Source organism: Thecamonas trahens (genome assembly GCF_000142905.1).
Source record: "Thecamonas trahens ATCC 50062 unplaced genomic scaffold supercont1.29, whole genome shotgun sequence".
In the NCBI taxonomy this organism is placed as follows: Eukaryota; order Apusomonadida; family Apusomonadidae; genus Thecamonas; species Thecamonas trahens.
Window position 1 is genome coordinate 211,651 of NW_013657651.1, and position 21,043 is coordinate 232,693.

At 63.4% G+C, this 21,043-nt stretch overlaps 9 protein-coding genes across 9 annotated transcripts in view; 6 read left to right on the top strand and 3 right to left on the bottom strand.

Annotated features, from left to right (window-relative positions):
* Window positions 1-42: 42 nt before the first annotated feature.
* AMSG_06857 (3-oxoacyl-[acyl-carrier-protein] synthase II) lies at window positions 43-2,727 on the top strand (the record flags this gene model as incomplete). Its single annotated transcript, XM_013901458.1, has 2 exons — window positions 43-162; window positions 567-2,727. The coding sequence occupies 2 exons, from the start codon at window positions 43-45 to the stop codon at window positions 1,821-1,823; spliced, it is 1,377 nt and encodes a 458-aa protein (XP_013756912.1). The 3' UTR covers window positions 1,824-2,727.
* AMSG_06858 (long-chain-fatty-acid-CoA ligase ACSBG2) lies at window positions 1,839-4,215 on the bottom strand (the record flags this gene model as incomplete). The annotated part of the gene is made up of 5 exons (XM_013901459.1): window positions 1,839-3,029; window positions 3,071-3,243; window positions 3,297-3,750; window positions 3,780-3,902; window positions 4,093-4,215. 5 exons carry the CDS (start codon window positions 4,213-4,215, stop codon window positions 1,839-1,841), a joined length of 2,064 nt encoding a protein of 687 aa, XP_013756913.1.
* Window positions 4,216-4,476: 261 nt separating this feature from the next.
* On the bottom strand, window positions 4,477-7,771 carry AMSG_06859 (uncharacterized protein; the record flags this gene model as incomplete). Its single annotated transcript, XM_013901460.1, has 6 exons — window positions 4,477-4,981; window positions 5,140-5,226; window positions 5,932-6,325; window positions 6,536-6,830; window positions 6,929-7,370; window positions 7,569-7,771. 6 exons carry the CDS (start codon window positions 7,769-7,771, stop codon window positions 4,477-4,479), a joined length of 1,926 nt encoding a protein of 641 aa, XP_013756914.1.
* A 412-nt stretch (window positions 7,772-8,183) lies between these two features.
* AMSG_06860 (uncharacterized protein) lies at window positions 8,184-9,375 on the top strand (the record flags this gene model as incomplete). The annotated part of the gene is made up of 2 exons (XM_013901461.1): window positions 8,184-8,203; window positions 8,727-9,375. The coding sequence occupies 2 exons, from the start codon at window positions 8,184-8,186 to the stop codon at window positions 9,373-9,375; spliced, it is 669 nt and encodes a 222-aa protein (XP_013756915.1).
* Window positions 9,376-10,485: 1,110 nt separating this feature from the next.
* AMSG_06861 (uncharacterized protein) lies at window positions 10,486-13,617 on the top strand (the record flags this gene model as incomplete). Its single annotated transcript, XM_013901462.1, has 2 exons — window positions 10,486-11,436; window positions 11,460-13,617. The coding sequence occupies 2 exons, from the start codon at window positions 10,486-10,488 to the stop codon at window positions 13,596-13,598; spliced, it is 3,090 nt and encodes a 1,029-aa protein (XP_013756916.1). The 3' UTR covers window positions 13,599-13,617.
* Window positions 13,618-13,948: 331 nt separating this feature from the next.
* AMSG_06862 (serine/threonine-protein phosphatase 2A regulatory subunit pppA) lies at window positions 13,949-16,263 on the top strand (the record flags this gene model as incomplete). Its single annotated transcript, XM_013901463.1, has 2 exons — window positions 13,949-13,952; window positions 14,403-16,263. 2 exons carry the CDS (start codon window positions 13,949-13,951, stop codon window positions 16,145-16,147), a joined length of 1,749 nt encoding a protein of 582 aa, XP_013756917.1. The 3' UTR covers window positions 16,148-16,263.
* A 288-nt stretch (window positions 16,264-16,551) lies between these two features.
* On the top strand, window positions 16,552-17,742 carry AMSG_06863 (leucine-rich repeat protein; the record flags this gene model as incomplete). Its single annotated transcript, XM_013901464.1, has 1 exon — window positions 16,552-17,742. One exon carries the CDS (start codon window positions 16,552-16,554, stop codon window positions 17,740-17,742), a length of 1,191 nt encoding a protein of 396 aa, XP_013756918.1.
* A 186-nt stretch (window positions 17,743-17,928) lies between these two features.
* On the top strand, window positions 17,929-18,932 carry AMSG_06864 (uncharacterized protein). Its single transcript, XM_013901465.1, has 2 exons — window positions 17,929-17,974; window positions 18,411-18,932. Exons 1-2 carry the CDS (start codon window positions 17,957-17,959, stop codon window positions 18,864-18,866), a joined length of 474 nt encoding a protein of 157 aa, XP_013756919.1. The 5' UTR covers window positions 17,929-17,956; the 3' UTR covers window positions 18,867-18,932.
* An 862-nt stretch (window positions 18,933-19,794) lies between these two features.
* Window positions 19,795-21,043, bottom strand: part of AMSG_06866 (uncharacterized protein) — a 1,500-nt gene continuing 251 nt past the window's right edge. The window contains exon 2 of the mRNA XM_013901466.1: window positions 19,795-20,850. Coding sequence (XP_013756920.1) covers window positions 20,260-20,850 — 591 coding nt within the window. The 3' untranslated portion in view covers window positions 19,795-20,259. The remainder of the gene's footprint in view (window positions 20,851-21,043) is intronic.

Consider the following 21,043-nt stretch of genomic DNA (forward strand, 5'->3'; position numbering starts at 1 on the left):
GCCACGGCCGTCAGATTGGCGCGAGCACGGACGAGTCTCCGTATGCGAGCCGGATCCGCTGCCCGCAGCGCCGCCACCGAGCTGGCCACCGACCGCGAGCTGGCGGTTGACGTCGTGGAGCCACGACGTGTGTCGAGCCAGTGGGACGCCATAGTGTGGCAGGTCTGTGTGTGTGTGTGGAGATAGAGAGAGAGAGAGAGAGTGTGTGTGTGTGTGGGGGAGGTGGAGTGTGTGGAGAGTGTGTGTGTGGTGTGAGGTGTTTGACTGTGGCTGTGGTGCGTGTCCGTGGGTGGCCGAGAGCTGGCGCGGCCAGTCGGCGGGCGGCTGGCAGCGGGCAGCCCCCCCCCCCCCTACCCCCCTCCCCCTCCCTTCCGACACCATTCGTTTCGGTCATGAATGTTCGCCCCCTCCCTCCGTCCCCTCCCCCCCCCTCCCCCCGCCCCCCCCCCCCACGCCCACGCCACACACACCCCACTACCCATCTCACAAATAGCATGAAACGGGTGGTGGTGACGGGACTTGGAGCGGTGACACCCTTTGGAATGGGCGCCATGACGCTGTGGGAGGGTCTGGCTTCGGGTGCGTCGGCGACACGGTCGCCGGCATCGGTGGCTGCCCTCACTCCTTCGGCACCGACTCACTGCACGGCTGTCGATCATCCGCCACCGCTGCCGATGGTTTCGGCGGTGGCTCCGGCTGACGTGCCCTTTGCTGATCTGGTGGCCTCGCTTGATAGGGCCACTGCTGCCCGCTCGTCGCGCTTTATCCATCTGGCCGCCGCAGCCGCCGCAGAGGCTCTGGAGGATGCCGAGTGGGCACCGGCTGGGACCAAGGCTGCGCTGCGGACAGGGGTGGCTCTCGGCTCGGGCATGGGCTCGATGGCAGACATCCACGATGGGACTCTGGCTTTGGTCGATCCCGAGCGCGGGCCGCGGCGAATCTCGCCGTTCTTTGTCCCGCGGATTCTGGTCAACCTGGCGGCGGGTACCGTCTCGATCGCCCACGGTCTGCAGGGCCCGAACCACGCGGTGGCGACGGCGTGTGCCACTGGTGCGCACTCGATCGGCGACGCGGCAAACTTTATTGCGCTCGGCTACGCCGACGTCATGGTGGCCGGCTCATCCGAGGCTGCGCTCGACCCTCTGGCGCTCACCGGCTTTGCCCGGGCCAAGGCGCTGTCGACAGCGTGGGCGCGGACGCCCGAAGTGGCGTCCCGGCCATTTGACCAGCTGCGAGATGGGTTTGTCATGGGTGAGGGCGCCGGCGTGCTCGTTCTGGAAGAGCGTGAGCACGCGATTGCCCGTGGCGCCCACATCTACGCCGAGCTCCAGGGCTATGGTCTGACGGGTGACGCACACCACACGACGGCGCCGGCGCCCGATGGGCGCGGGGCGCTGCGGGCCATGCGGATGGCGCTGCGGAGGGCGCGGGTTCCGGTCGAAGAGCTCGACTACATCAACGCGCACGCAACGTCGACTTCGCTTGGTGACGCGGTCGAGTACTCGGCTATCCACAAGCTGCTCTCGGATGCCGAGGCGAGCGAGCCGCTCCTGGTCTCGTCGTCCAAGGGCGCGATCGGGCACCTGCTCGGAGCCTCGGGTTCAGTGGAGGCACTCATCACGGTCCTTGCGCTCCACCACGGGGTGGCGCCGGTCAACACCAACCTCGAGAACATCGACGCGGCGCTCGACTCCGAGCTGGTCGAACTCGTCCAGCACAAGTCTCGCAAGGCTGAGCTCACCTACGCACTCTCCAACTCGTTTGGCTTTGGCGGGACCAACGTCTCACTCTGCTTTGCTTCGGGGCCTGCGGCTGTCGAATGATGATGACGAGGCTACTCACTCGTCCGAGTCCGAGTCCGAGTCGACGTCGTCGTCGAGGCGCGAGGGCCGGCTGCGGTAGCCGCCGGGCGACATGAAGAGGTGCAGCGGCGAGAGCGGCTGCTGGCCGGCAAGGCCGTATGCAAACGGCGAGCCAAAGCCGGCGCCAAACATGCCGGCCGGCCGCGGCCGGGTCATCGGCGACGAGAGCCACGGCGCCGGGTACGAGAGTCCGCCACCGACTCCGATCATCGAGTCGTTGCCGGTGTAGGCTGCGGTCGACGGGCCGGTGTACGAGTTGGCGGTGGCAGACACAGCCGGCGAGCCAGCGAGCGCGGCGGCCTGGGCGGCGTACTTGTCGAGGACGACCCGGCGCTTGGTCTTGAATGAAGCGGTGAGCTCCCGCTTGGCGACCGAGAACGGCGCCGGGGCAAAGGTCCAGCGGGCGACGGCGCAGCCAGCATTGTCGAGGCTGTCGTTGTAGGCGCGGACGGCGCGGTCGACAAGGGCCTTAACCCGGGCGTCAGCGGCGACGTCGGTGACGGCGTCCGAGACCAGATCGATGCCGTGCGACTCGAGAATGGCGTGGGTGTGGAGCGAGATGTCACGCGACGGCGGGCCGGAGCCCTCGGACTCGGATTTGAGGGTGACAAAGGCGCAGAGCGCGTCACGGTGCGAGCCAAAGACAAGCACGTCGGCGACAATGGGGAGCTGGGCCTTGAGCAGGGCCTCGACTGGCGCAGGCGCGACAAAGTTGTCCTCACCAACCTTGATCATGTCGCTCTTGGTTCCGTGGACAAAGACGTAGCCGTCATCCATGCGGCCGACGTCGCCCGTGACAAAGAAGCCCGAGTCGAGGACACGCCGCCGCGACGACGACTCGTCCTTAAAGTAACCCTTGAAGACGGTACGGCCCGAGACAGCAAGCACACCGTCGCCGTCGGCGTTCTCGTCCGCGAGCGCAATCGTTGTCGTGCCGAGCGGAATGCCGACCGAGACCAGCGGCGAGAGCTCTGACGAGATAGCGGCGACGCCCGAAGTCTCGGCCGTTCCGTAAATCTGCACAATATACACGCCTGCGGCAGCAAAGTACTCAGTGATGTGCGGCGGGAGAAAGCCACCCGACGACGCCGCGTAGCGGCACCGGTCGAGGCCCAGCACCGAGGCTTCAACCTCGGTCGGCGCCGCCAGGCACGCGCGAGCGAGATCCTCCCACACCCGCGGGTACCCGTTAAAAACGTCGGCCGCACGTCCTGCAGAACAGGAAGGATGGCCGACGACGCCGCATCGTCCGGCCCGAACCACACCACCGCGCCGGTGACGAGCGAGGAGAAGATGTCAAAGACGGCGTTGGCCACCAGAGCCAGCGACATGTACGACACCACATGATCGTCGCCCGTCGGGCCAGCACCGCACCCAGGCCCTGTGCCGCATACGCCAGGTTGTCGTGCGAGAGCATAGCCGCCTTGGGCGTACCGGTCGTCCCCGACGTGTACGCCAGCATGGCCGTCCAGCCAGGCTCGACCTTGCTCGACCGGCGCTCGACAAGCGCGTTTGAGATCGAGTGCGCTCCAAGAGTGAGGAACGTGGCCCACGACCAGACCTGGAACGGCTTGTGGGCAACGGTCTCGCCAGCCTCAAACGACGCGTCCGGATCCTGGGCCACCGCCAGCGGGAGTGCAGGCGGAGCGGCAGGCAGCGAGCCCCGGCGGGCCTCGGCCACCTCGCCGTTAAAGACCACCACGCCCTCGACAAAGTCCGACGCGCCAGGCGTCGACTTGATCTTGGCCAGCTCGGCCTCGTCGTGGACAAAGACAAACCGTGGCGCGGCGTGCTTGACCTGCCAGTGGAGCGAGGCGAGGTCGGCGTCCTCAAACAGGCCGACAGCCACACCACCCAGCGAGGTAACCGCCAGCAGCGTCGCAGCCCACTCGAGCGAGTTGGCGCCAGAATGCCCACCACATCGCCAGTCTCCAGCCCAGCAAAGACCAGCGACTTTGAGAGCGAGCGGACAAGGTGACCAGCCTCGGCCCACGTCGTGGTCACCCACTCGCCATTGGCTCCCACACTGCCATACGCCACCTACACCTCCACACACCCACACCCATACCCGGTACACACCATGCACATCCTCTTTAGTAAGTCCTACATCTCTCCACCCATCACTATGCCCCACACCAGCCCCTATCCGCTAGCCCCTGTTCGCCACCCCATGTTGGTTTTTTGGCCCGCTGCGGCCCCCCCCCCGCACAAGCATGACATGGAGACATACAGCATCAGCACTGGCTTCGAGGCGGGAATCAAGGAGATTGTTGAGGGTGGTGGCTGGAAAGTCGCCGTCCTCCACAGGAACAGCCACGCTAGTCTCGAGCTCGGTCACGAACGACTCGTTCATGTTCGGTGGTGCAATATGATGCGATGGCGTCGGGTGGTCAAGCCTGCCTTTGGTTGGCCCGGTTGGCCGGTTGGCCGGTTGGCCGACAGGCGGCTGGCGGCTGGCGGCTGGCGCTGGCGGCTGGTGGTGGGCGACTGTCTGCCTTGGGTCTGCCTTCAGCCGTGGCGATGAGGGGGGGATAATACAGTCGGTGCAGTATGGTGCGATGCGCATAGCTTTATGTGGTGGGTCGATGTTGCGAGCCATGTCACGGACACGTGATTACAAGGGCATTTCTAGATCAAAGTCCATCTCGTACGCCCTCATCAGCGGAACAACACGCTGCTGCCAGAGCTCTGTCGCGAGCTGGTAGTCGCTGTTGGTGATGGCTCTCTCGGTGTACGCTAGAGACCCGGCAATGATTGCCCGGACCGTGTCGAACCGCGAGTTGGTAAACGTCGGCGGAGGCCTCGCCCGCCATGCCTCAATCTGCTCGTTGATGGCAGCCAGAAGTGATGGGCTCGGCCGCGCGCTTGCCGCAGCCATCGTCAGGTGTCGACTCAGCTCTGCGGCGTCGGCTATAACCCGCTCAAACTGGGCATTTTCGTCAGCGTCGACCACCGGCGGTGGCTGATCCTCGTCATCCAGCCGACCATCCTTGAGCAGGTCGCCGATGTGCTCTAGTGCCGCGGCCAGAGGCCGCCCATCGGAGGAGAAACCGCCCAGGCCAAGCGCTGTCAAGTTGTCCAACAGCTTGTCTGTGGACACCAGCTTGTCTTCGCCCTCCCTGGCACCAACATGTCCCATACCAGGCGGCGAAGCTCGACGTGAATCACCATCTTGCGCCTGATCCGCACCACGTCCCAAACCACCAGGCTTGCTGCCATTGCGCCAAGCATCACAGCTGCAGCTCTCTGAGCTTTGTCCGTCATCTGCCAGCCAAACCATTCGTCCATGTCAGCGACTGCGATGAAGGCCAGGGTCGCGGCGATGAACGCCAACTCGATGAGCTTGAGGTGCGGCGCCCGGCCACTGTCGCTTGTCCGAACCGCCACATAGCTTCCATACGCCGCTATCAGAGCCACGCAACCCTGCATCCGCAGCCAGGAGTCATTGATTGTTGCCATCAATGCAACCAGTGCCAACTCGTATGCCGTTCGGATGCTCTGCTGCAGTTGCCGGCGACCGCGATGGATTGCAAGGAGGCCCCAGGTGACCACGCACGCTGCTGCCACCGCTGCTCCTTCGCTGTGCGGCCAGCCTCCACTCGCATGAGCCACCAGACCGGATCCGAGGCTAACAGGAAGAAAGGTTCCCACCAGCGGCAGAGCTTGAGCCATGATGCCTGGTCCAAGCGCAGGCCTGGGCGCCGGTACGCTGGCCAACTCGTCACTGCTGGTACTGGCATCGTCGTCCGACCCGTCGCGTATCGGCTCGCTACCGGCAAGCCCTACCGCGGCATGGACAGCCACAGCGACTACTGCAGCCGCTGGCGTCGACATCATCGAAGCTGCTGTCGCCGCGTCGGCAACTGTCCACTCCAGGGGCATACTGCATTGCAGTTGATCGAGTGCCGCGAGGAGCAGAGGCGACGGCGACGCCGCCGTCGCGTGAGTCAGCGCCACATGGATTGCCGCCACGGCAGCCGGTGTGTACAACAGAACATGGCTCGGTGTCCAGGATCCAGCCAGTGCTAGCAGCACAGCAGTGATTACGAACATACATCCGGCCACATACGGGGCTAGTCGGATCCACGTCGCGCACTTACCGCAGGTTCCTAGTTCTCCAGTCGGGTAAAAGCCCGGCGCGCACTCGGGACGGATCTCGATCGTGGCACTCCCAGCACGCACGCCGTCGACTCGGACCTCAACAGGATAACGTCCAGCTGTGACAATACGCAGCACTATGTCAAGAGCACCAGATGCTGCGCGTGAGCTACGCGTGATGCTCAGGTGACTCCCGCTGGTTGTGTCGATGACGGCGATCGCGGCCGATGACGCCGGGACTGGCAGACCATCGCGCGACCAGGCCTGCAGACTAAAGCGCAGCGCCTCGCCTGCAAAGCCCGAAACAACAGGAGCAAGCGTCACGTTGGCCGTGGAAATGGTCCGAACTTGAATGATCAACAGCGCTATGTCGAGCCCATGCCGCGATCCAATGAGCACGCACTCGCTGTCGGCTTTGCCGGCCGTGACTCGCCTCTCGTCCACGCGACAGCCAGCGGCGGGGGTGGTGGGGAGCAGCGCCACGGCTTCCACCCTGGGAGACATCGTCATACCCAGACTCGATTGCGCGCGCATTACTGCTTGCCTTGTTGGGCTGTTGGTGACCGGAATCGCACCCGGTACCTTCAGCTCGTCGTGCGCGTTGCCGATGTAACCCACGTTCACATCCAGCGCGACTGCACTGGCACCAGCGTATGCAATCACCTGCTTTGGCCCTGGGCTTGGAAACACCACACCGGCCGAGCTGACAATTGCATCGACCGGATAGCTCCAATTTGCTGCTACCGGGCTCGCATCAAAGATGTGCGGCGAGAACGGCGAGGCGGGCGGACGCGCTGCGTGGGTGATGGCCTGCAGGAGCGCGACCTCGCACGGGTTAGCAGCGTAGGGTGCAACGTCGATCGCAGCCCCCTTTCCCCGGGTGCAAAGTGTACAACGTGGGCTTTGGCGCCGTGTGCGCCTCGTCCACTGTCCCCGCCGCGTCCGCCACGTCCGCCTGGGAATTGCACCACGGTCGGCTCGGCAGCCATGCCGCCTGCCCCCGGGGCACCGGCCCGGCCGGCCTGGACACGTCCAAACGAGAGCAGACTCAGCTCACCGATCGGGCCTCGGATGACCAGCGCCGCTGCAGATCCACCAGGTCCAGAGCCGACCGTGGCTGGAAGCCCGCCATGCGATCCGCACCCCAGCTGGTCCTCATCGATCACACCACCGGTGACACAAGTGATCCGTCCAAAGTAGCTGGCGCGTCCGCGATATGCGCCCGAGTGGGCTCCGCCCCGCCCGCCTCCGCCATGACCGCGTGATCCTGCACCGCCAGTCCACGGTGCAAGAGCTGCCATCGACGTGGTGAGTGGATCAAGCCAGGGCACCTGCCCCAGGCGGCTCTCGCCGTCCTGTCCGGGCTCGCCGTCGCGGGCCGGGATGACCGGCTGTGCGACTTCGGCCGAGCTGCCGCTCATCGTCGCTCCGGGCCCGCCGATGTCTCTTGCGTCGAGTGGTGATGTGCTCTCACCATCTCCGGCTGCCATAAAGAACAGAGTCCGTCCGTCGAGGGGGCAATCGTAGACGCTATGACCTCGCCGTCCACCAAGCGCGGGATTGCGTCTTGGGTTGTGGCGCAGATCTGTGGGCTGTAGCGCGCTGCACTTGACGTAGTTGCCCTCAACCGCGGTCAAGTTTCGAGCCGAGACACCATCGCCTCCTGGGCCAGCAATGAGCTCCGCAAAGTGGATGTTGGTGAGAGCGTACGCTGAGCAGTCGGAGACAATGGCGCCATAAACGTTGACTCCAGGCGCACCAGGCTTGGCCTGTGCCGGGACATCGGCAGACAGGCTCACTCCGGAGAGCATCCATCGCGTTGTGTTCGTAGCCACCACCGGGGCAAGGATCGGTAGGGAAGTTTCGTTCCACGCAACTGCAAAACTAGAGCCGGAGATGTGGAGGCGGGTGAGGCGCGAGTCGAAAACCTGCACCCGTGGCCGCCCGCGGTCGCGATTCCCCCACCCGCCCGTCACCAACGTATCGGACGGCATCAGCATGGGCGCATCTATGCGATATATGCCTACCTCGAGGTAAATGGCAGTGCAGCTGTGTTCGCTTGCGTACGCAACGGCACGCTGCAACGAGGTCGGAACGCGCTCTGTTGCTGCCGCGTCGTTGGCATGTCGCAGCCGTGGCGCCAGCGGCGTTAGCGGTGATACCCAGACCTCTGTGAACGCGCTACACTTGCGCAGCTGTTTTTGTAGCTGTGCACTTGAGGCTATGATTGCAGCAGATGTGCCGTAGGTCTCGTGCTGTGACCGCGTGTGGCCATCAAATGTGAGTGTGACGTCGGGTGTGACGTTCCGTGCAAACTCGCGCACCCGCACCCCCAGCATCTGCTTGACCGGTAGTACCCACCAGCGATGCCCCACACGACCTGCACTCCAGCGTACCACAATGCCACACACCACGGCTACAAGGACAAGAGCGATAGCGCTGGTTGCAACATTGCGAGCCATGCTGAAAATCAAGAGTGCTGTGGTCGTCTCCCGACCGCCAGCCGACTCGAACCAGCTGGCCGGCCCGACTCGTCAAGACGCTCGGCGACGCGTTACTCGAGACCGCTAGCTCGAGTGACAGCGGCAGGTCAGACGTTTGGAACAAGGCACAGACTCATCTGATATCCAAGCAAGGCAGGACCATGCTGCGGCAAGTGTCTATCATTTGTATGAGGGGAGTGCGGGCAAGGGTTGCTCAAGCAGGAGCAGGAGGCATGGCCGCACCGGCGGGGTTGGCTGGAGGAGTGGGATGTCTGCCGCGGAGTTGGCTCTCGGCACCTGCGGCCGCATCTGAGGCTGGAGGCGAGCAGCCCGTGGCCGAGAAGGATACGGCCGGGAGTGGGGCGCTGGAGACTATATATCGGGGTCCGCTGGGTCGGCCGATCCGCGCAGTCAAGGTGTTCTCAGTCTCGTCGATGGTCCTGACAGCAGTCGGCTCGCCGGCGCTGGCCGTACTTGCGTCGGAGCACATGCCACTGCAGGCCGGGATGGCGATGGCCGGTGGTGCGATGGCGGTCTCTGCCTTTACCACCTCTCTGCTCTACTGGTTCACCAAGCCGTATGTGGTGAATCTGAGCGTGGATCCGGCATCGCCGGACGTGGTCCATCTGACCACCCTCTCGCTTCTGGGTCGACCGGCCAAGTCGGTTGTCCACATCGACGAGGTCACCCGCGAGCTTGGCCGCCCGTTTGCCTCGTTCCAGGTCCCATCCACTGGTGACCACTACTTTGTCCATGCCGGAGTCGGCGATGTCGAGAACTGGGGCCACGTCCTCTCCAAGCTGGCCGACATGACCAAGGACGACGTCGATGCCTCGTCCGCCGCCGCCAAGGTCCAGTCGGAGATCGATGCGCTCTCCCGTTCCTCAGAAACGTCCAGCGTCAACTCGGACACCAAGTCTAGCGCCAAGTAGATGCGCCGACTGAGTCGTTGTTGCCGCTGGCTGCATGTGAGTAGTTCAGCGCACTGCCCTGCTCAGTCCTGTCTCTCTCAATTGCATCACATCTACCTTTATCGAAGCCCAGGCTCTCACACCGGGTTGCGATCAAGATCGAGGAAGCCATAAGCTGTGGTGTGTGTGGTGTGTGTGTGTGTGGGGGGGGAGGTGGGACCCCGCCCCCCCTCCCCCGCCCCACCTCCCCCTCCATGAGCAATACAATCCGATTACCCTATCTACCACCTCTACAAGCAGCTCTACAAGCAGCACATGCACCACGCCTTCATGCCTCTCACGTTGCAAGTCATCAGAGTTGTTGTCTTGCGCCCGTTAGCCATCCCGTACCAGTAGCCGAGCGATCAACAGCCGCGCGCCAAGCGACCAAAGTCCGGCGGGCCAGGCCCTCGCGCCCAGTGAACAGCGCACCGCGCACAGCGCACAACACGCAACGCCACACCCAGCGCAGAGTAGGGCAGAGACAAGGGAAAGGCAGTGAGGGCAAGCGGAAAGGTCTCCAAGCCACCTTGGCTCATCCTGTTGCCTCGAACCGCACGTGTCTCTCTTGTCTGCCTTCCCTCTTCCTCCTTGCATGGCAAGCCCAGCGCGGTCTCGCCCGCTCGAGCCACTGCTGGCATCGGCGCTGTCGGTGGAGATGGAGACGCCCTCTCTCTCGGGCTCACGGTCGCAATTCTCGTCTCGGGCATCATCTTGGGCATCCTTGCCGTCGAGGAGGTCAGCATCGTCGTCGTCTGGCTCGAACTCGTCAAGAACCGGCGGGCCTGCGTCTGGCAGGCCTGTGTCGGGCATGTCAGGATCGGAAAGCTCGCGGGCGTTTCTTCGCGGGACGCCTGCAGGATCGTCAGTGCCGTCGCTTCGCAGTGTTAGCGAACAGTCGTCCGGATATGGGAGTTTGAGCAGCGATGAAGGCTCTGTGTACTCGTCGTACTACGAAGAGGCAGCCAAGTTTGCCAGGCCTGGCATGGTCCGGTGGGGCTCGCGAGCTTCGGCAATGAGCGGGCACACTGCGGGTGTGGGTCAGAGCTCGCCTCTGCGGCCGGCAGGCTTTCCAGCGTCAACTCGATCGGCATGCTCTCGCCATATGGACGAGCACAGACGACGAACAAGGTCATGCTGGAGCGGTGGAATGTCTCGCATGCCGACGATGAGTGGGAGCTGACGGATGAGCTGGGCCAAGAGTGCTGGTGCCGGCGGTGCAACAATCCCAAGGAGCGTGAGCGGCTGGACCGGTACCTGCGGACGTCGACGACGGGCAAGATCATGGAAATGACTCAGATTGTGCTCTCGATTCTTTCGGTGGTGCTCTACATTGCGGCCACGTACTTTGACAGCGAGCCGACGTGGGTGACTGTCTTTGAGATTCTCCTCGCACTCTTCTTCACTTATGACTATGTGGTGCACTTTTTGGCAGCGCGCAATCGCATCCGGTACGTCTTGTCGCCGATGCCGATGATCGACGTCATCACGGTGGTTCCGATGTACTTGCGAATGCTGCTGGCCAAAGAGACGGTCAATGTGGGCTTCTTCCGGGTCTACCGCATTTTCCGTGTCCTCCGTGTCCTCCGGTCGTACCGGCTGGTGATGTTGCGGACCAATTCGATCGAGCGCGAGGTGACAACGCTTGCGTTTGTGGTTGTGGCGCTGCTGTTTGTCTCTGCGGGTATGTTCCAGATTGTGGAGGCGCTGCACATTGGCGACGACCCGACGCAGGACATTGCGTTCCACGACTCGTTGTACTTTATGGTAGTCACGTTCTCGACGGTAGGCTTTGGCGACATCTCACCAAAGACGCGGATCGGGCGGATTTTGACCATGATGCTCATTGCGGTGACGGTCATTCTTGTGCCGCTGCAGACCTCTCGACTGATCAATCTCATCCAAGCTTCTAAGCCGTGGGACCGGTCGGTCAAGAAGCACAAGGTCAAGCACATTGTGGTGTGCGGGTCGTTCCAGGTCACCAAGCTCCGCGACTTTCTGGACGAGCTCACCCATCAAGACCACGAGTGGGCCAACCTGCACGTGGCATTCTCCATCCTGACGAGCCGTCGCCTACCATGTCGTGGCTTCTCATGTCACCAGCGTACAACAACCGGATCGTGTATCTCAAGGGCTCGCCGCTGGTGGATGCGGATCTACGGCGAGCGGCGCTCGACCACGCATCGCACTGCTACATCCTTGCGGACCAGCAGACCGGCTTTGACGTCCACGAGCAGGACAAGGCCACGATTCTGCGGTGCATGTCGGTGAAGGCGTACAACCCGGCGATCAAGGCCTTTGCGCAAGTCCTCTCGCCGGTCAACATTCCGCATGTGCTTGCTTCGGGCGTTGAGGAGGCGGTGTGCCTCTCGGATACCAAGACGCACTTGCTGGCCAAGTCGGTCGTCATCCGCGGCCTGCCTGCGTTGGTGGGCAACCTGGCGCGGTCGACGGCGGCCGAGGCCGAGGATCACGATGAGCAGTGGCTTCGCGAGTATGTGCACGGCGCCGGCATGGAAATCTACCGTATTCATCTGCCGCAGAGCATGGCGGGGTTGAGCTTTGCACAAGCTGCGGCGTGCGTGTATGCCAAGCTCGCTGCATGCCTCTTTGCAGTAAGTGTGGCTGCGAGCGACGACAGTGGCGGACAGCGTAGCGATTTTGGGCGCGAGCGTAAGATTGCGCTTAACCCGGACTACACCATCCGCGGACATGAGGTGGCGTACATTATATCGGAAGACGCGGTGGATGCCAACGCTGTGCGTTCGTTTGAGGTCGAGGACGCCGACCGGGAGGTCTTGCTCCGCAAGCTGACGCAGCGAAAGAGCCCGTCGCGGGAGCCGCTCGCGCCGCCGATCATCGCTCGCACCTCGCCGGTCCGCCCGCCACCCCACGGTACGCCGGGGCTATCGGCGGCAACTGTCGACGTTCGTCTCGACTCGGACGACTACGTCTACTCGGATGACGGCGGGCAGCCGCCGGCCATGGCCTCGGTCTCGATGGTCAACGTCATCAGGGCGTCGGACGAGGAGCAGGACGAGGAGCAGGACGGCGTTGTGGCAGACGCAAGCAACGAGGAAGAGGAGGAGGAGGAGGAGGAGCAGAGCGGGCTCGGGGCGAGCACGACGCTACTGCAGGAGACGAGTAACTCGCTGCCAGTGGGAACAGACTGCGTATTTGCGGTGGAGACGGTGCCTACGACCGAGCAGGATCTGGTGCTTGTATGCGGGATCTTTTCGCAGATGCAGACGTTCCTGGCGACGCTTGAGGTGATGTACTCGCCGGGCAAGCAGCGAGCAGTTGTGGTGCTCAATGCGGATCCGCCGCCGCAGGAGGAGTGGCTGATGCTGGTGGCGGCAACGCGATTCCGGATGTACTACGTGCAGGGCTCGCCGCTGCAGCACTTCGACCTTGTACGAGCCGGGCTGAAGCGGGCGGTGGCGGTGCTTGTGCTCAACCAAATGCTAGACCGGGTGCGAAACGAGGCGACAAAGCTTGCGGATCCGTCGCTTGTTGACGCTGACTCCATCCTAGCTCTGTTGACGCTCGAGGCTGCGTTGCTTGCGCCCGAGCCGACGAACCGGACGCTGGCGGCGGCACAGTTTTCGCAACGGCGGGAGAATGGGTCTGCTGCATCGATGCTGCTCTCGACAACGAATCTGCTGGACCTGGCGCTACCGGACGGGGCGTCAAACTCGCAGTCTGAGTCGTCTGCAGAGCACGTCCATGTCATCACAGAACTCATCCACGAGACGAACCTCAAGTTCCTCTCGCCGATCATGTTTGAGGAAAAGTACCGCGACGACATGTACCTGCTGCCAGCATTTGCAGCCGGGCGAGTGTTCACGTCGGCGATGGTGGACACGGCGTTCTCACAAACCTTTTATAACGACGGCATTCTGGAGATTGTGTGGCTCCTCCTCGGCTCGCTCGTCGATCCGATTCCGGGCTTGCCTTCGAGCCAGCATGCAGAGCTGCACCAGATTCCTGTCCCGCGGCACCTCATCCGAGCGTGCTACCTCGACCTCTTCCTTCACCTCACCCTCGAGCGCGGCATCATTCCACTGGGCCTCTACCGGTACCGGACCGATGACGGGCGCATCCACGGCTTCGTCTTTACCAACCCACCGCCGTCCGCCGAGCTCCTCCCTGACGATCTGGTGTTTGTTCTGGCCCGCGACGTGCCGGACTCTGTGCGGTATTGAATGAACGAATCTGAACATATGCAGAGATGATGCCACGTAGCAGCAGGCGCTTGCCACATTGCTCTTCTTTCTCATGTCCCGATCACCCTCGACAGTCTGCTTGTTGCCGCATGTCAAAGGGTGTTTTGTCAGGAGTTTTGTGCCAAGGGCAGCAAACGAGTGATTGGTGAAACGAGTGGCATGATTGGCATTGGGTGGCTTTGGGCGTTCAGGGAGCTGCGACTGGAGTTTGATTGTTCGGTCTGGCGGCGGGAGACGACGAATGAGGAGCGAGCGAGTGGGTGGCGAGAAGGGTGGGCGGGGGCGGGGGGGAGGGAGAGAGGCTGGGCAAGCACCCCACTCCGTTCGACATGGGTACGCAGAAGCAGGATAGAAGAAGAGGAACATACACTGCAGGTAAAGGTGGGAGTATGGCTGGCCTCACCTTGGCTGACCGTCACGTAGCCGCCTTGGCTACACTCGCTGGCTGGGCGGCGAACGTTGGCAATTTTTGTGTTGGAATCGGTCGGCCTGGTGGAGCGCGGGCCAGGCGAGGGCAGGAGGGGAGGTCTGGCGAGTGCTGCGGGAAGGCATGGAAGGGCAGAAGCCTGGGAGAGCCCCCGGGGATAGCTTTGTGTGAAGGACGCCCGAGTGTGAGTCCTGTTGCGGAGCAGAGGGCAAGGTGACGACGGCCGGGTGGCAAGTGCGGGCTACGTTTTTGCGGCTTTTCGTGTTCTTGGCCAACGAGGCGGAGCGAGGGCGAGCAAGGGGGGGAAGGAGACTCACAGGAGGAGCACGGTGTTGTGTGTGTGTGTGTGTGTACAGCCGCCTCGTCGTCCGACTCGTCGCTGCTGGGCATTGCGATCATGATTGACGAGCTGAAGGCGCCTGATACGACGCTGCGTGTGGCAGCGATTAAGCGGCTGTCGATCATTGCCGACGCTCTGGGCGTGGAGCGGACGCGGCTCGAGCTGCTGCCGTTTCTGACAGAATCGATTGACGACGAGGATGAGGTGCTTCTTGCGCTTGTGCAGGAGCTGGGCAAGTTTGTGGACTACGTGGGCGGGCCTGAGCACGCGCACACGCTCCTGCCTCCGCTCGAGGTGCTTGCCACTGTGGAGGAGACTGTTGTGCGTGACGCGGCTGTGGCGTCGCTCTGCGACGTGGCGTCTGTGCTTCCGCTGGACGACATGGTGGCCAAGATGTTCCCGCTGATCAAGCGGCTGGGGACTGGTGACTGGTTCACGTCGCGGACGTCTGCGTGCGGGCTGTTTGCGGTGGCGTACCCGTCGCTTCCCGGTGAGCACCAGGCGGAGCTGCGTGCGCTGTTCAACCAGCTGTGCCACGACGACACGCCGATGGTGCGGCGGGCGGCATCGGCGAACCTTGGCAAGTTTGCCAAGACGCAGGACAAGGAGACGGCCAAGGCGGAGATGACGCCGATGTTTGTCTCGCTGGCTCAGGACGAGCAGGACTCTGTGCGGCTGCTTGCGGTGGAGAACTGCGTGGCGCTCGGCTCGATGTTTAATGTGGAGGAGAACCAGACGTTCATTCTGCAGACTGTGCGCAACTGCGCTCAGGACAAGTCGTGGCGTGTCCGTTACATGGTTGCGGAGCAGTTTACGGCGCTGGCGGACGCGCTCGGCCCGGAGATCACGCGGTCTGAGCTCATTCCGGCGTTTGTGCGGCTCCTGCGTGACACTGAGGCCGAGGTCCGGACAGTGGCTGCGTTCAAGGTCACGCCGTTCTCGGCTCTCATTCCGCTGGACCAGGTGCTGAAGAAGATTCTGCCGTGCATCAAGGACTTTGTGGTGGACACCTCGCAGCACGTCCGGGCCTCGCTCGCGTCGGGCATCATGGGCATGGCCCCCGTGTTTGGCCGCAACCACACGATCGAGCACCTGCTCCCCATCTACCTCCAGCTGCTCAAGGACGAGTTCTCGGAGGTCCGCCTCAACATCATCTCCAAGCTCAATGACGTCAACAACGTCATCGGCATCGACCTCCTTTCGCAGTCGCTCCTGCCGGCAGTCATGGAGCTCGCCGAGGACTCGCAGTGGCGCGTCCGGCTCGCCATCATCGAGCTCATCCCACTCCTTGCCGAGCAGCTCGGCATCGCCATCTTTGACGAGAAGCTTGGCAACCTGTGCCTTACCTGGCTCGGCGATTCGGTCTTTTCTATCCGTGAGGCGGCGACCAAGAACCTGCGCGCCCTCATCAACGTCTTTGGCGTCGAGTGGGCCGCGGGCAACATCATTCCCAAGGTCCTCTCCATGTACACCCATCCCAACTATCTTTACCGCATGACCACCCTCATGTGCATCGCTGAGCTCTCCGGCGTCGTCGGCGAGGATCTTCTTCTCAACCAGATGCTCCCGCTCACCCTCCGCCTCGCCGTCGACCCGGTCCCCAACATTCGCTTCAACGTCGCTCGTGCCTTTGAGACCATCATCAAGTCGCTCCCGGCCGAGGTTGTCCAGGGGGAGGTCAAGCCGTGCCTGGTCAAGCTGACTGAGGACACCGACAAGGACGTCAAGTTCTTTGCCCAGGCTGCGCTTGCCCGCTGCTAAGTATGCGACTTGCCGGTAGGTCTCTGACCCCGCTCACCCACCTCCTGGCCCGTCCCGTCTCATTCGCTTTCCTCCTCTCTTCCTCTGGCTCTTGTTCTCTGCTGCCCCCCCCCCCCCCCCCCCACTCAAACGCGATATCGCGTGCGTCGTTGTATGTTCTGCGATTTTTCGCTCAACAGGTTGACCACCTATCAGCTCGTTGCGACTTGCGCGGGTTGACCGGCCGACCGGTCGACTGACTTCATTCTTGGTTCCGTCCACACGAGTATCGTCGACGCCACGACTCCACACGACCCTACCCGCCCTCCACATCCCCCACCACTACCTCACACTTCAACCTCACCCACTCCACCCCTACTTCCACCCCTACCTCCACCCCCTACTCCCACCCCCCTACCCCACCAATGTCGGCAGCAGGTGCCGGGCCATCGGGCGCCGCCAGCAGCCGCAAGAGCCGTGGCGGGCGGAAGAAGCGAGCGCGGGGAGAGTCCAAGATTGTGATGCTCTACCAGCAGACGGTGGCAGAGAAACGGACCGAGCTGATGCTGCAGAGGGAGAATCCGTCGGGCAAGGACGAGGCGACGCACAATGCAGAGATTCGCGAGCTGCGGCTGGAGCTCGAGGCGGCGCGGCTGCAGCTGGCCAACGCCATTTTGGCCGACAAGGTCAACGAACACCGCGACATGCAGAGCCTCGACCTCAAGTCGTATGGATATCCTGACGTGCCCGAGTCGATCTCGGCGCTGACTAACCTGACCGAGCTCGACCTCTCGTACAACACCGTCCGCGAGCTCGATCCTGCGCTGTTCTCGTCACTCCCACGGCTCCAGACCTTCCGCATGGTCCAGAACGAGCTTATTGAGCTCCCGGAGACTATCAAGTTTTGCACTGAGCTTGACGAGCTCGATCTGCGGTGGAACTTTCTCGGCGATGTGCCCGATGGCCTGTTTCTCTGCAAGCGGCTGACCAAGCTGCTGCTCTCGTACAACCAGCTTGCAGAGCTCCCGCAGGGAGTGACCGAGCTTAAGGCGCTGCAAGTGCTCAAGCTCGACGTCAACCGGATGATGTCGCTACCGTCGCTCAAGGGCCTCGATTCGCTGCAGGTGCTGGCCATGTCGCGGTTGGGCAACTATGAGGAGCGCAAGAGCGGCATCAAGCGCGAGCGGACCCACCGCCGCAAGTTCAACATGCTCCCGCCGGGCATTGAGGCGTGCACCTCGCTCACAGAGCTGTACGCTGTCAACAACCAGATCAAGGAGCTGCCTGAGGCCGTGTGCGAGAAGCTCACCCGGCTCACCAAGCTGCATCTCAACGGCAACCGCCTCGCCACCCTCCCGCAGTCTTTCACCAACCTTGTGCGGCTCCGCGAGTGCGATCTCTCGCGCAACAGGCTGACCAAGCAAGCGTTGCAGGGCTTTAGCAACATCCGCGCCATCATGACCTCGCTCTTCACCCCACCGCATGGTGGTGAGAAGCCGCCGTTCTTCTCCATCGAGGGCAATGTCGGCATCGACGAGCTGGAGGATCTCAACACCAACAACGATGCCCAGGACGATCTTGACAATGGTGACCTGAGCGACTCGTCCGACGTGTAGTCGATGTTGGTAAAACATCCAAGTCGCTGGCTGTGTGAGGAGAGAGAGAGAGAGAGAGAGAGAGAGAGAGAGAGAGAGAGAGCGGGCTAGGGTGTGGTGCAGCGGCGGCGCTGCTGTCACGCCCATTGGTCGGGCAATGGGACTGAGCCGGGGAAGGCACAGGCTTGGGCTCGGAGAGACGGAGACGGCCACCCCACTCCACCCACATCACAGGATGCTGCGCGTTGCCACCGTACGTGCTTGTGCGAGTAGTGGGCATGGCAAGGAACTAGCCTGCCTGCCATGTCCGGCCGTGACAGAGGCTGCAATGAGGTGCAGCGGGTGTGTATGGTGTGAGTGTGTGCGGTGGCGATGGCCAGAGTGTGTGGCCGAGGCTAATTTTTGGCCGCACCGGGTGGGGACGCGCAAGGCCACTGGGGAGTGATAGAAAGGGGTAGAGAAGCTCCAAACACGGCATACCATGTCCCTACTTTCCAACCTTGTGTCCAGGCCGTGTCTCCCTCCTCCTTTGCGTCCCTACCTCCCTCCCCATCTCCCCCCCCTCCCCCCGCCCGCCGTCAGAAGAAGGCCGTGAAACCGGGATGTCGCGCCCGATCGATCAGCCGCTCACCCACCCCTACCCCCCCTCTTCCCCCCCCCACCCCTTCCCCCCACGTCCCTCTTCACAGTCGCTGCTCACACCGTCTGCCGCCGCTGTGCGGTCGTTTGCTGCCACTGCCGGCGCGTCTGCCGCGCTGTCCAAGGCGCAGCGGGCGCAGCTCAAGGACGGCCTCGCCTCGGCGGCGGCGTCCCACCCGGAGCTCCGCGGCGTGCTCGACGGACTGACGGATGCGCAGATCGATGCTGAGTTTGCCGGCTACTCGGCCATCCGTGAGCAGGCCAAGAAGGAGAAGTGGGACGACCACAAGCTGACCCAGGAGCTCTACCTCTGGCGCGTCCGCGAGTTCCGCGCCAAGCTCACCAAGGTCCAGAACCAGGAGGTCGCTGTCTCCGCCGATGCCAAGGCCGCCGCCCTCTCTGCCATGCAGAAGATGTACGGCTCCGAGGCCGAGCTCGGCATTCCGCGCGCAGAGGTCGACGCCGCCGTCAACTACCCGGAGAAGATCAAGGTTGGCCAGTTCTAAGCTTGTCTGGGCTCTGTCCCCGCTCACGACCACCGCCAAAACCCCAACAAACGCGGCCTAGTCGCAGCAGCAGCACAGCAGAAAGGTAGAGGGAGGGAGGAAGGGAGGGAGGGAGGTTGGGAGCGGAGGGGAGGGTGATGGGCGCGCCTGGCGAGGCTGCTGTTGGCATCGGCCGGTGCCGGTGCCACTAGCCGTTGCCAGTTTGAGCATTGGCCGTTTTGGGTTGACAAGACGACGGCGATGGTGAGAGGCACCGACATTCGACGCCAGTCATGCCGGGTAGGCATTCGCGGCCGCCATCGCCTACGCTAATGAGAATGGATGAGAGCGAAGCGATGGGTCAGCGGCAGCCGTCGCTCTCGGCCTGCTCCCTCCGGCCTGCCCTCGGCCTCCGTGCCTTTCGCCACCACTCGCCCTCGTTTGCCAGCTCGCCCGTCCAACGGTCCGACCGCGTGCCGGCGGCTGCCTCGAGTGCAACGGCGGCATCGGCCGGATCGAAGCGGCGGCGGAGAGGCTCGGCGAGCGAGAGACTGGGCATAGAGTCGATGGATGCACTGGCGGACTCGCTCAAGCGCAGACTCTCGGCGGAGCAGGCGGCCCGGGCGGCGGCCGAGGCCGAGGCTGTCCGTTGGCGCGAGCGGGCGCTGGCCGCCGAGTCCCGGCTGGGCGACTTTGAGAGCGACGTGCGGCGATCGCATTCGCTGGGCGCGTTTGCCGAGGCTAGGCTGGGCACACGGATCGAGGCACTGCAGTCGGAGCTCGACAGAGCACGGGCGGCAGCGGCAGCGGCGGCAACGGGTGAGACCGAGATGCTGGGCAAGCTGGCACGGGCCGACGAAACGGCGGCGCACCTGCAGGAAGCCCTGGCGCGGGCACAGCATCGGATCTCGGATCAGGGTGCTTTACTGGCCGACTACGAGGGGCAGCTGCGAGAGCTGGATGCGCTGGTTGGCGCGCTCTATACCGAGCGCGACGGGCTGGCGGCGGCACGGGAGGCATTGGCGACGGCGGCCGAGAGCAGCCAAGCCGAGGTTGCGCGGAGCAGTGCCCAGCTGGCGGCCATGCAGGGCATTGTGAACGCGTACGAGGCCAAAATGGCAGCACTGGCCTCGTCGTCAGCAGTCCACACTGAGCTTGTGCGCGATCTGCGGTCGTTCCTCGCCGAGACGCAGGCCGGGAGTAGGCGTGCCGCCGGCGGCCTGCCGCTCGTCCGGTCGTTCCTGGCCGAGAGCGGGCACGATGCAGGCAGAGTGCCAGGAAGCGAGGAATGCGATGACGCCGAGGTTATCTCGGTCTCCTCGTTGTCGTCTTCGTACTCGTCGAGCACGCTCAGCACGTCGACGCAGGGCCAATCGTGAGGCGGCAGCCCCTCCCACTCGTGCAACGAAACGAGTCAAGAGGCACTCGGCGGGGTGCGGCGGTAGGTCTCGGACGGGTCAAAGCCAAGGCCTTCCATCATGGAGGCAAAGCCACGAATGAAGCATGTGGCAAAGCGGGCGAGGGTGGGGAGCGGGACGGCATTGAGCAGGGCCTCATCCAGCACGGTCTCGACGCCTGCGGCGTTGCGCATGAGCGAGATGAACTCGTCGAGCGGCAGGCCGTAGCCCTTCTCGACGTTGAGGATGCCGTGGAGGGTGAGGACGCCGTCGGGCATGATGTGGACCACGCCGTTTCCACCGTCGACCGCAACGTCGGTGTCTGATGCAAAGAGCGAGATGAACCAATCGACAAATCCGTCCTGGCCCTGCGGAGTCGTCACATCCTCCCACAGCGTGAGCGTACAGTAGCTCTGCATCATGGTGGAGAACTCGTTCTGCAAGTACTCAGACTCTTTGACAGCGCAGAGATCAGCAAACTTGATGAGGTCGACAAGCTCAAAGTAGCCCTTCTTTGCCTCATCGATGACATAGAGCGTCCCGAGGTGGGTGAGCGACAGCGTCTCCACATCACCGGGCGGCTTGATCTCGATGATCTCGCGGAGGTGCTGTCCAAGCCAGAAGAGTGTCGATATTGATGCAGCGGAGGTACCAACGAGAGAGAGAGAGAGAGTGTGTGTGTGAGTGTGAGTGTGTGAGTGGTGTGCGGGTGCTCCCCCGCCCTCCCTCCCTCCCTTGCCCTGTCGCCCCTGTCTCCCCTCCCCCCCCCCCCCCCCTCTCCCCCCTCTCCCCCCTTGCAAC